Here is a 13,576-nt window from a genome sequence, read left to right as displayed (position 1 = left end):
TTTTATCTTGCTGCGTAATTCCGCGCAGCTTTCCGTTGCTGGTTGCTGTTCTTAGTTGTTGCTTTTATCCTCTATATTGTTGCAGAGCAACATTCGAGTGGTTGCAATTACTCAGCGACCTAGCCACAGGACGCGATGCTAGTGTTGAAACGGCATTAATAGATGCAGGGAACGTTGCTAAAGATGATCCATCGGAGGAAGCATTATCGAAAATGCGTCAACTGGTGCTGCAGTCAAATAGTCTCGGCATGCTGCAACAGTATCTTTTGCTGCGAGGACAGGTTCTTCTCAGGGCTAGCCGGACACAAGATGCGGTACGAATCCTGGAGGCAGCCAAAATGGTTCCTGATCTACCGAGGAAGATCGAAACGATGCTGGCTATAGACGTTGCGCTCGGAAAATGCTACGAAACAATGGGCGAAGCTCGCAAATGTGCATTACTTTGCGAGCAGTTTAAAGCTTTAACGCATTTGCTCCCCGCACCGCTGGACGTTATTCCCGGAGGATCGGAAGAAGAATTTTGCGTCGAATCGTGGGAGTTTGATCTGTTTGGTACAAAAAACAGCCGAAAAATGGCGTGCAAAACGTAGGTTCATCTGTAACGGTGCACAACCCTATGAGAAGCGGTTTGTAAGGGAGTACTTTTTTCTGCAGTGCTCCGGATCGTACCGTGGTGACAAAGCGTCCAGCAAAAAGAGGCGAACTTATCTACATCGATAAACCGGTGGTGGGCTACGTGGAAGACTCGCAAGGACAGTGTAGTTATTGTACCTTTAAGACGTTCTACACCATTCCGTAAGTACCGTGAGTAACGTATTCTTCAGTAGTTTCTTAAACATAGTTTCGTCCCCCCAGTTGCTACCGCTGCCGTGCAGTGTTCTATTGCAGTGTGGCATGCACGGAGAAAGATGCTCACTACCACCGGTACGAGTGCACCGGTTACAGGTTGCTGTTTTTTCCCTTACTGTTTGGCGTTTTGGAGATACGGATGCTAGTGCAAGCGCTAGACATTCTGGTAGTATATTTCAAACAAGACCCCAAACCGGCAACTCCGCGAACCGCTCAAGAAATGTGGAGCGCGCTGCTCGAAGGGCGTGCAGCGTTTGCAGATTTTTTTTATGTACTACTTAACTTCGAGATGAGCTATAATCATATGGACTTGAAAATGCACCAAGTGTTGTTACACAAGGCAAGAACCTTGCTGCACTATGTGCAATATACGCGCCAGATTGACGAAGATTATGGTGCAGTCTCTGAACAACTGAATAGAAAGGAGTGGAAATTGTTTCTGTGGTCATTGTTGCTGCGCTTCTCATTGCTCACCATGTTTAAATCGAGCACTTATTCCTATACGTTGATATACGCTCCCGCGGATACATTGAGAAGGCCATTGACTGCTGGAGCTGTTCAGCACGCGCATGATGAGAAAGTCCAGTTGTATTTTACGACGCAAGATACTGACGATGTGGAGGCCCAGCTTATATCGAACCCCCGTGATCGGGGGCATTTGGAGACATTTTGGAACACATGCATCCGTCTGGCAGAAGAGCCCAATTCGAACAAATGTGCGAAAGATATTGTTCTGGATGCTTTGCGTCTGTTTGCGGACAGTTACTTCGCATTGTTTGAGGGAACAGAGCACCTGAGGCAGTACGGTGTGTCATCCAACCGGTACTACGGAATGTATCGTTCGGTCATGGAACTGCAACCATCCGACCAAACTCCAAACGTTTCGTCCGTGTAAGTCAATACTAGTACTCACCGTAGTTTTTGTCACACAATACTCACCGTAGTTTTTGTGGACAATTAATGACTCAATCTGCTTTCTCCAATCAACAGATTTTACAGCCACGGTGTCGTGGGAATACACGCATTCCAGCCGATAGCAAGCGGGCAAACCCTAGCTATGGCCCGAAGATCGTCAATTAAGTTCACGAAAATTTCGCCGCAAACCTCTATAGCCGCAAAATGTGCTCTCCGGGTAGGATAGATTTTAATATAAAACTTGAAATGAAACCGTGCAACACTTAAAGTATAATACATTCCTGACACTTTCTTCTATTTTCACCTTTCTTTTCCACTATAACCGAAAGGAACAGCAACAGAGTTCGTGTGAGTAGAAACTGGTTGCTTGTGATGCGAATTTTCGTCCTGTACTTAAATATGTTTAACTTGTTCACAGCTGGCACCATGGACGCCGCCTCTATTCGCTCCACTATACGTTGTATAAACGATATCCTGTGCGTTGTTGAACAAACGTACGATGCGCAAAGCATTCAAAAGTGTAACGAAATACTATTTGTGGTGGAGCAAATAGTAGGCATCTTCAAAGGGTAATGTACCTAGGTGTCTCGAATACTAACCCGGAATAGAGCTAACTAATCTTTTCGCATTTCTTCAACAGGTTCAACTGTGAGACAATGGAAATTTGTACGATATTGAACATGTTGTACAAAGTGTATAGCCTATGTGTACAGTGTCTATCTATTGCGGAAATCTGGATGGAAGAAGAACTGTTGGCCTCATTATTTCACAGTCGTACCCTTCTGCGACAAGCTATGCGCATTTGTATGGCTCAGCTATCGGAAAGATTTTGATTATTTTCTTCTCTTGATTTGAGTTTACCAGATGTTCCTCTTTTCCACATATGAAAATGTGCATTTTCTACATCGAATAAAATGAAATTTTAGTGGATGGTTCGGGTTTTTATACTTTTTATCCATTTTATCCGTTTTTATATCGACCAACTGGCAATTGAACACTTTGACTTTATTCGAATTCAGATGTAACTCGTAACGCATAACGCTCGGCGTTTGACAGCTATACTTTTCAGCAACCTGGCAGCACTGCTGCCGCTGTTTAGCCGCTCAGAAGCAGAAGTAGCAACAGCAGCAACAGCAGCAACTCGGTGAAAAATCTTTCAGCTGCGCTTGCTTCTTGGAACGGGATTTGGGAAAATTATGCTGCAGCGTCACGGCCGCTGGCTAACAACACGTAAGGTCTTTAGCTTAACGATAAGTGCGTTGTGAAAGTTCAGAAAATGATGCGGTTACGTAATTTTTAGTTTCTGACTAAATTGAAGAGAAAAACGCGTTTTGTCATCGTTATGGGAGGACGTAGCAAATCCCCTTACTTTTCGAGCTTGTGTCATGGACGACATGGAAGGCACACGCTAAACTGAGTGACTTGATTTCGCTCGAACGGCTGGCGGAACAATAATTCGCTTTCGTTAAATATGTCGATGTGAAAGTGCATACAGAATAGTTTTCCTTGCCATCAGTGTCTCCAGAAGAGTGTGCATCAATAAACATAACCTACGAGGCAATATTCTCTACTGTTTCGAACAAAGTCAGTGCTCTGATGGTGCTAGGATGGTGCTCGGTCTGCTACCGGTTTTCGCTGTCAATATTCCGACGCAACAAAATGAAAAGTTTGGTGCGAATTAGTTGCTTTGTCACATTTCCGTGGCGCAAAATTGAACGACTCAATTAGCTCTAATGTAGTGCATTATCATAAGTTTGCTGACAGTGCTATTACAATTCGTATTTTTCTAGTGGCAAAAATAGAAACTAAGTCCGTTCATCGCAATCAAAATGTCGGTGCACTACAAGTTTAAAAGCACCCTCGATTTCGACACCATCACCTTCGATGGGTTGCACATATCGGTGGCCGACCTAAAGAAATCCATCATACAGCAGAAGCGGTTGGGCAAGACCGTAGACTTCGATCTGCAGATAACCAATGCGCAGACGAACGAAGGTAAAGTGATTTATCAATACAGCATATCGGAAAGAACCAAGCACCTATTAACATGTCTCGTCCGCCTGCACAGAGTACAGTGACGATGGAATGTTGATACCAAAAAACACCTCGCTCACAATTGCCCGAGTTCCGGTCAAGTCGCAGGGCAAAAAGAATTGGGAAAAGCCTGGCGCGGAACTGCCAAGTGGTCCGGCGCCTTCTTCACGGAGTAGCAAACACGATGCAGCCAATTCGCAGACGAACGTGGACCTTTCGACGATGAACGGTACGGAAGAGGATAAGATACGCGAGATGATGTATCAAAGTACGGCCGACTACGATCCTACGAAGTAAGCTTCCGGTGTAGATGTAGTAGATCGAGAATCATTTTTACAATGAAGTTTTCTTCTCACCCAAAAATCATCCTTTTCCTAATGCTTTCACTTTACTTCGGAATAGGTTTAAGCATAGGTAACTACGATTTATCTTGCACCATGGCGTGTGATTTGTTGATCGTTCTATTTGAGTTTCTGTTTTACGATTTTCCATTTAACCCTGTGCCTTTGACCTACACTCTAATGCTACTCCTTGTTTCATCGCCTTCTAGTTACCAGAAGGTGCGTGGCTCACAAACGGGAGAAGTTCCGATGAACTACAAGTGCTATCGGTGTCACAAACCGGGCCATTGGATTAAGAACTGTCCGATGGGACCGCTCCCGAAGGAGAACGTTGAAATTAAGCGCACATCTGGAATACCGCGCTCATTTATTGAGCGCGATAGGAATGTGGACCAAAACCCGGCCATGCAACCGGTTCAGATGCCGCCGGAGGAAAAGCAGGTCATACCAGAGGATTTGATCTGCAGCATTTGCAAGGATCTTTTCACTGATGCCGTTATGATTCCATGCTGTGGAAGTTCGTTCTGTGACGAGTGCGTTCGGACTGCCCTGCTCGAGTCGGAGGACAACGAGTGTCCGGATTGTAAGGAGAAAGGCTCGTCTCCGGGTTCACTGATACCAAACCGCTTTCTACGCAACTCGGTTAATGCGTTCCGAAACGAAACGGGCTACACAAAATCCTTGAATAAGGGTATGTATTGCTCGATCGATCGACCGATAGATCGAAACCATTGCACAATGGTGCTTAAATTTGCTTTTCTTTTCAATCGAAATGCAGCTGCTGCTGGTAGGAAACAAACGAAACCCGAAGAAGCACAAACGGCCGATAGTACCACCAGTGGCGGCCATTCGATTGCGGCAGTCAGCAGCTCGGCGATCGGTAGCTCTATTGCAACGACGACCACCACCACGACCGGTGAGCCAGTTGAATCGTCCACGTATGAAGATGAACCGACAGGTGAAGTACATCTGCAGACGCAAATATTCGAGGAAATATCGCAACAGGGCGATGATCTAGTCTCACCAGAGGACAAGGATCCGTCAGTTATCGGTGGCCATCCACAGATTTGCGATGCGGAATCAGATTACGAGGACAATATAACGGTCACTGTGCCACCGGCACACCTGCAAAGCCGAGGTGCTTACCGGGGGGGTCACTACAATGGTGGTAGACCTATGCGCCACGGCAAACCGATGCACGGACACGAGACGCCACCGAACGAGCGCCAAATGATGGGAGGCGGGAGAGGCGGTGGAGGACAGGGGTACGCAGGTGGAGGCGATCCAGGCAATGGAACCGGTGCAGGCCACCAGGGTCAAGAGCTTCCGCTGGATAGAGAAGAAGAGCATCGGCGGCTGATGTCAATGGAAGAGAAGGACGATGATGGTTATGGTGTCGGTGGGGGTCCGATGGCCTTGAGAGACCGAGGGGGTGCAGGTGGCTTAGAGTACGGCAGTCTTTCACCCGATTATCATCATCATGCGGCCCGCGGAATGATGCCGATACCACATAACCATCCGCAACACCAACAGCAACATGTGCAACACATTGGAACGACTATGGGACATCCGGGAGTACCGGGCGGTGTTTATATGGTTCCGGGAAATGCTTATCCCGCGCATGGTGGTCACTCGCAATACGGAATGGTGGCCGGGGCAGCGGCTGGTTACGGAATGCAGCACGGTGGTTATCCACCCCACCAGCGGCCATACGATCATCATCACGGCCCGATGTATCCGGGTGACCGGCCACCGAGGCTAATGTATCATCCGAGAGGCGGTTACGCCCCTCACCCACAGCACATGAGACCTCGGCACATGGCCCCGAGACCGATGGGCACCTATCCCGGAATTCTTCAAACAATAGGCCCAGGGTACGTTCAGGATAGAACCATCACATTTATAGTCCGCCATAACCACCTTTAATCATTGCAGAATAATAGACGATCCTCTTGAGGCTTTCAATCGAATCATGCGCGAGAAAGAGCGACGTAAAGAACAGGAGGCATTGCGCAGGGCTCGTTCGCCGGGCGGCAGTGGTGGTGACCGTGGTCGTCGTTCGCGTTCGTTCGACAATGGAAACCGTGGCGCAGGTGCTCGAAGTGGCGCTGGACGAGAAGGAAACGGTTCACCCGACAGAAGGCGCAGCTCGCGCCAAAGATCACCTGGCGACAGACGCCGTTCTCCAGATGATAAACATCCGGATGAGAGGGGAGAGCGAGAACATCGCCCTCGCGAACGACGTCGCAATCGTTCGAGTTCTTACAGCTCGGGAAGTTCACGATCTTACACTAGGTTCGTATTTTATACAAACGTCAATGTCCTTTTTCCCGTTTTCATTTGCATTCATATGTTTGTAGATCAAAATCTCGTTCGCCTATGAAGAGAAACAAATCACCCCGGAAGCGTTCGCGGAGCCCGGGCTTCCGAGACCGAAGGAGTCGCAGTAGATCCGGATCATTCGGCAGAGGAGGCAGCGGGGGAAGGTAATGAAAGGAACTTTAGTCGATAAATTTCTTAATTCATGTTGAAAATTTCACTAACTTTATTGGGTTTTTGTTGTCTCATTCCAGATACAGAGGCCGCCGTGACGATAGACGCGGAGAAGATCGCCGTGTCGGAGACCCGAGGGACCGTTCACCAGGATACGGCAATCAACAAAGCTATGGGTACAGTCATTGATGATGAATTTATTTGATCAATCATGACTAACACTACTTGTTACGGTTTCGTCCATTTTCTGCACAGGTACGGCAACAATCGTCCCCGAGGTGGCGGTGGAGGTGGTGGCCAACGAGGTCGTTTGCGTGGCAATAGTCCGCGTGAACCCGGAACTGCTCCTGGCGGTCTGGTGAATCCGGGCGTAGGAATGCAGCCGTATCCGCACCCACGAGGTTACGATCGACATCCTGGCGGTGGCCCCACGTCTCACCCTGTGTTAACCCCAATCGGAGCCGGTGTTGGACGCGTGGATGCACCCGCATACATGCATGGCCAAAACGACTTCCATCATCGAGCAGAAGGTCTGCAGCATCATCAACATGGAGGACCCGCAGCATCAATGCAAGGTGGTGCTGACGGAGGCGGTAGCGGCGGTCCTGGCACCCAGCAAAACAGGTATTGTGCCTTTGTTTTTCTCATTTTTAGTATTTGTGCGCTAGCACACTGGCGAGTTTCGAAACTCGAATTTTGTACCTTTTCCACTTTTAACGTCAACACGAACGCCCTTCAAAGCGTTGTAGTGTTCTAAACTGTGATATACATTATATATTAGCCCTTAAGTAACTGTTAAACTGTTCATTTATAAGAAAAAGTGCAAAAGGCGATGAGAATGAAACGAAGTCGATTTCATTCTTAAACTCTTCGGCCGGATTAATAATTCTCCGGGACGTTACAATGTTTCTATTGGAAAACTTGTTCCAAATAATTCAACAACGAATGCCAAAGGTATAAGTTAATGCTACGTTACAAAACGAGAGGATCATTGTTTGAAAATTCTTGCTTTGCTATCCGTGTCGGTCGGTGCCGGTTTTCCGATCCGATTTAGCTGTTTATTTAAATTTATTTAAAAAAAACCCTAAAACAAAAGTATTAATTTATACAATTAAAATCGATATACTAATTTTGACACATTAGGTTACTAAATGGTTTAATTAATTGTAAGGCATCACGGAGTAGTGTAGTCTGTTCCAGAAACAGTAGCTCGATCCAACCACAGTATACATGTTAAGCTGTTTACTACTTTATACTGTAGCTTAAAACCTCATGAAAGATAAAATAATTTAAACAATGCCAAACTGAAATAATACTAAACCCGGTAAATTTTGGCCAGAAGTTACAATCTTCTATGGAACGTGTTCACAATGAGAAGGGAAAATTGTGATATTAACAAAAACCGAGCAATATTGCTGTAAATTATGTAGGTTATAGAACTGTGTTCGTGGCACAAAGAAATGTGCGAAACATTTACTTTTTGTGACGAGTTTATGGTTCTGGTACCGATACGGACATGAATGAATGTGGCTGTATTAACAATGTTAGATAAATATGTATGAAGTTTATTACATTTATAGCGATCGTATATCGTTTGATATTTTATTGTATTGAAAAACGTCATTAGCATATTTTCTATAAGTTACAAATTGACTATTTTGTAAAAACAATCAGAAAGGAAGGCTCTCGCACTGACTATCGGATGAAGACTCCCGGGTTGAGAGAAAAATTCGTTAAGTTTTCGAATGCAGCGAAAGTTGTGGTTCAAAGACACAGACGGATTGGTTGGCGTTAAAGAAAGCAGCTAACTGGCGGTGGACAATACATTGGCTCTTGGGCTCCCATTGTCTGTGGTATTATACGTAAAGACTGCGATGACGAAAGAAGACAGACATTTATAGTGATAATTGTCGCATTGATACAGTAGTATGGAAATAAAAGCGAGAGAAAAAATGTAAATCGGAGAGCAAATTTAAAATTTAGAGCTACTTTGTTCGTCATTAACTTATTTTCTACAAGGCATCGGTTAGCTTACAACGTTCAACTTCGAATATTGGATCGCTGTCGTCGCCGCCGAGGCAGAAACAGTTCAGGAACTAAACAACATCAGTATCGTCACTTCAGTTTCATCCTTCACCGATGTCAATGATACTCTTCGCTCCAGGAAGGTTACCGGTACCAGATGGGATGGGGCCAAAGTGTTCGGTTCGGTTTTTGGTTTTCTTTAGGACAAAACCGCCACTATTGGGGAACGATCGAGAACTACAGAACGTTGCATCTTTAGCCGGTCTTCAAAGACAGCAAGGACACGCTGACATGCCGTTGCTGAGGATAACTGAAGTGCCAGGTTATAGTGCCTTTGAAATTCATTACTACCTCCGCCAAAGTAGCGGTAAGGTAGGCGAGAATTTGCAAAACAGAAACGGTTGTCAACAGAGCACAGCGCATGTTCCTTCATGTCGATTGTTCTCCGGGTGTGGTACCGTTCTGGAGAACGAGCGAGAGAGGTAACGTTGGATGTGTTCTAATACATAAGAACAATTTTTTTTTCTTCTCCAGCTGAAAATCTTCACTCTTCTGTTCAAGGCCCCTTGAACGAAATGCGTTTCGTCCCGGCTAATTTCGTTCCATTTTTTCTCTTTTTCTTCCGATTTTGCTTGGTTTCCTCCTGCTTTTCTATTCATCATTTGCGCCACCGTGCTACTTTCCTGACGTAGATACACGGGACGAGAGGATCGTGAACGTAGCGTTGGTAGCTATGCAGAAGGCAGCGCGAGACAAGAGTATTACGATGGAGCGGACCAGCAAAATCCTAACCTGCACCCTGATCGACATCGAGTGTCGAATACTTCATCGCCGAACGGGGGCCATCATCAAGCAGGAGAAGTAGGATTCGAAACGGTGCACCAACACGGCAAGGAAGCAGGTCGTTGGCCGGACCATTCGGAGGATGGCCACCGGCACAATACTCCCAAGAGGCACGAAGATCCCAATACTCCCAAGAGGAACGAAGATCATTGGGATCGTTCGCGCACTCCCGACATGGCGAAACCAGGCTCAGGATCGGCGCGTGACTCCGACCACCGCAGCGACCATCACGTGTCTTCAGGAGGCGGTGCGGCTGGCAGCGACAGGCATGGGCGGTCGCGATCCCGTGACGATCGTAAACGTCACGCCGGTGCCGCAGGAGAGGCCACTGAGCGAGATGCTGGTGATCGTAGGAGAGGCGACCAGTCGAAGCATGCAGAATCTATGGAAAGGCGTGATAAAGCGACGGTTGGTAGTCGAGGGGGTCCGCGTGAACACGAGAAGGAGCGCGAAAAGAATGACCGCAACAAGCATCAGCATCCGGACAGCATGAAGGACAAGCGATCGAACTTTGAGCAACAGCATCGCCGCGAAGATCATAGAGATCGTGATCGTGAACGTGAGCGAGATCGCGAACGAGAGCGAGACCGCGAGCGCGATCGCGATAAAGACAAGGAGAGAAACAAAGAAAAGGATCGAGATCGTGAGCGTGAGCGAGAACGGGAACGCGATCGTGAACGGGATCGTGTAAAGGAGAAGGAGCGCGAAAAGGATCGCGAAAAGGAGAAGGATCGCGAGAAAGATCGTGAGAAGGAGAAAGATCGCGAAAAGGAGAAGGATCGCGAGAAGGAAAAGGAACGAGAAAAGGAGAAAGAACGCGAAAAGGAGCGCGATCGGGATGCGAAGGAGCTGAAAGACAAGAAAAAGTCACATGAATCTAGTGAGGATGATCGTCGCGATAGGAAGAAGGACCGTGATAAAAAGAAGCGAAAGAAGGAGAAGGAAGTCGAAAAGCGGAAACACAAGAAAGAGCGAAAGGAGAAGGATAAGGACCAGCGTGGTAAGGACCGTCGTAAGGAACGGAAAACGGTGGAGAAAGAGGAACCGGACAGCTCGCAGCAACCTGCAACGCCTGCACTTCGCCAGGGAGACGATTGCCATGAGACAGCGGAAAATAAAGTCGTCGAACAGGCGGATGGACAACGTGGTCTAGTTGCTGAAAATGAGCAAATCGATAAGGACGGACCGCCGGAGAGCTCCGGAGCAGTGGAAGCGGATGATGGGGAGGCGAAGCAGAGTGATTCGGGTGATTCTGGTCCGGAAGAGAAATGCGTTACTGCTCACCAGGAACAGCAGCAGCAACAACAAGAGGCGCACATTGACGGTAATGATCACGGCGATCTGTACTCGGACATTCCGGAGAAGTACGAAGGCGATCAGTTGCTGGAACCCTCTGCTTTGGAGCATGACAGTAGCGATATGCTTCTAGACAATCGTGACAACTTGTTCGCTCTAGAAGAGGAAAAAAGCACCGTGGCCGCTGACAGTACCGAGTCAGGGCAGGAGAAACTCGACAGTAGTGACCTCGGTGGTGATGGCGAGATGCTGATGTTGAAACGATCAGATTCGGTGTTGGATCTGCACGCTAATGTAGATTTCGAACCAGAACTCGACGATAGTGATCAGCTTTCTTCCAGCCGGCAGCAGCCACAGGTGCCGCCAAAGGGCAGTGAAGCGTTTATGCCAGAACCTTCCAAGTGGGAATTGGAGGAAGATGCGCACGTTCATTCAACGATGGAAAAGAAAGCCATAGCGCCTACATTTGATGATTATTCACACGACAGTTCAGAAGCCTGTGGTGGAGGCGGTTCGGGTGCGACCGCTGGCAAGGTGACAAACGAAGTGTTGAAGCGGGCAGAGAATGCTATCTTTACACGGGCAATTAACGCGATTCGTCCCATCGAGATCAAGAAGATTAGTGTAGAGCGACAGAAGCTGTACACGGCTGGAGTAGGAGATGCCCAGCGAGAAGTTTCGCCCATGCTGGAACTGAAGCTGAAGCAAGAGCACGAAGATCTGAAGCGATTCCAGGTGAGCGTTTAAGATGCTGTTAGCAGGTCTTACTTAGCTTGTCCTCTCACAGAGAAGCAGCCCTTTTGTCCATATTTTGCACTTGGCTCACTTCAATTGAAGTGTTAGGTTTTGTTGATATTTGAATCAAATTGATTGCTCTCTACCCCCACAGGTTACGGTGCCCGCAAACGATGAGCGTGCCGAACGGTCGGTTGAAATCAAACCCGAAGTAAAGCCGGCGGAGGGCCGCGGATCGCCGATTCGGGCCTCGATCAAGGAGCGCCTCGGAAGCAAGGTTACCGACAATACATCTCAACAGTATTCGCGATCTCGGACACCGCCAGGGCGCAAGGGAAGTTCTGGCCCCGGCATGGGTGACGTTCGTTCGAAACTCTCTTCCGATCGCCACAGAGCCTCATCCCGTAGCCATAGTCCTCGCGTACACGAGGAGTCTGCTGGCAGAAAGCGCCCCGACGGAGATCGTTTTGGTGGACGACAGGGACACGCTGGTGGCAAACAACAGCATCCGCAGGGGGAACGACGAACGGTGGGCCAAGGATCAAATAACGACAGGCGAGGTGGTGTCACAGAGCGAGGAAACGATCGGCATCAGCAGCAGCACCAGCAGCACCAGCAGCACCAGCAGCACCAGCAGCACCACCACCATCACCAACAGCATCAGCCAAGAGATCGTAACGATCGATCCGGTGTACGAAGGAACAGTAGCGAGCGCAGAAAGACGGAAAATTTACCCCCTGGACAGCAGCAACAGCGCGACCGTTCTGGTCCCGGTGGGCGTCGTGCTAGCCGCGAACGCAAGGAAACTCGATCACCAAGCTCGAACAAGGACAAACGCTCGGACGACCCACGAACTAGGGCGACGGCACATCAGCATCGTGAGGATAGTGGACGCGTGTCGTCGAGCAAAGCGAATCAACAAATGAAACGCGACGATAGTGCTGAAGGTCGAAAGCCACGTTCGGGCAACGAGGAAAAGGGTGGCCTCGCTCCGAGTTCCACTTCCGGAAGTGGCGTACGTTCGACAACTGCCCGTGGTGCTACTGATAGATCGCCCGTTCGCGAAGAACAATCAACTCGCAAGCGCTCGGTGGAACATTTGAGGGATGATTCTAGTTCCGGGCGCCCCAAACCGGACGATGTTGCTCAAGCGGGTGACAATAGCACCGCAAGTAAGCGCACTAAGCTCGAGAAACCAGCAGCGAAACCGATAGGGGCACCCGCAAAGGGCGGTGGAGGCAGTTCGAGCGATTCGAGTAGTAGCGATTCAGATTCATCCTCCACAGAGAGCAGCCCGGATACGGATGGTGGCGGCGCTGGCAACGCGAGAAGCAGCAGCAAGAAGCGCAAGAAGCGTAAACACAAGAAAGATCGCAAGCGTGCCAAACGCTCCACCTCGAGCGAGTCAAACGAGGATTCGGGCGGCAAGCGAAAGAAGTCGAAGAAAAAATCCAAATCCTCTAAGAAAAAGAAAAAGTCGAGTAAACATAAGAAAGATTAGTGCACCGTGTGGACTATTGCAGGGCTGCAGAAAACTGAAGAAAGAATTCGCTGAAAAGGATCGAAGGCCCCCATTTGCTTTTGTTGGATAGTGTGTCGATCAGCAATTGAACTAGAGTAAAGCAGATGACGATCCGCGTCGATTACCTTGTTGAGGCTTTTCTTTCCCATCACTGATCACTGCGAGTGCGGCGTGTATCTAACTCCTTTCGAGGCCCCTTACAAACAGCTCCTTGTGTACGGTTATTATTTTCAGCTGCATCTACCCATGGTGCGGCGGTTAGTAAGATGTTTTAAAGCCGAAGGGTTGTATAAATTAGATTAGAGCCTATCATCGCCCCTTCTCAAAAGCCTTGTATCGAATTCATGGGTATTCCATATTTTATTGGCTAATAAAATGTAAGAAATATCCTTAACTGTGTGGCTCGTTCGACTGCCGAGGGTGCGGCGGGAAAGCTTCGAATATCCGAAAAGCCACCGGGAACCGGTTGGAAAGTTGGAAAGAGGAAAACGGAAGGAATCATCGACACGCCTCTCGTGTGGGA

The 13,576-nt window shown here is 48.2% G+C and overlaps 1 protein-coding gene across 1 annotated transcript; it reads left to right on the top strand.

Moving 5' to 3' along the window:
- The first annotated feature begins 2,879 nt into the window (after positions 1 to 2,879).
- On the top strand, positions 2,880 to 13,442 carry LOC131205974 (zinc finger CCCH domain-containing protein 13-like). Its single transcript, XM_058198309.1, has 11 exons — positions 2,880 to 2,994; positions 3,555 to 3,759; positions 3,833 to 4,091; positions 4,349 to 4,830; positions 4,918 to 6,013; positions 6,075 to 6,434; positions 6,500 to 6,625; positions 6,713 to 6,808; positions 6,888 to 7,256; positions 9,350 to 11,531; positions 11,686 to 13,442. The coding sequence occupies exons 2-11, from the start codon at positions 3,594 to 3,596 to the stop codon at positions 13,030 to 13,032; spliced, it is 6,483 nt and encodes a 2,160-aa protein (XP_058054292.1). The 5' UTR covers positions 2,880 to 2,994; positions 3,555 to 3,593; the 3' UTR covers positions 13,033 to 13,442.
- Positions 13,443 to 13,576: the final 134 nt, after the last annotated feature.

Source organism: Anopheles bellator, chromosome 1 (assembly GCF_943735745.2).
Source record: "Anopheles bellator chromosome 1, idAnoBellAS_SP24_06.2, whole genome shotgun sequence".
In the NCBI taxonomy this organism is placed as follows: domain Eukaryota; kingdom Metazoa; phylum Arthropoda; class Insecta; order Diptera; family Culicidae; genus Anopheles; species Anopheles bellator.
This window is presented reverse-complemented; position numbering and strand designations above follow the sequence as displayed.

Coding starts and splice junctions, on each gene's coding strand:
- LOC131205974 (XM_058198309.1), top strand. CDS start 3,594: ATGTCGGTGCACTACAAGTTTAAAAGCACCCTCGATTTCGACACCATC. Junction 4,092..4,348: donor GCCGACTACGATCCTACGAA/GTAAGCTTCCGG, acceptor ATCGCCTTCTAG/TTACCAGAAGGTGCGTGGCT. Junction 11,532..11,685: donor AAGATCTGAAGCGATTCCAG/GTGAGCGTTTAA, acceptor CTACCCCCACAG/GTTACGGTGCCCGCAAACGA.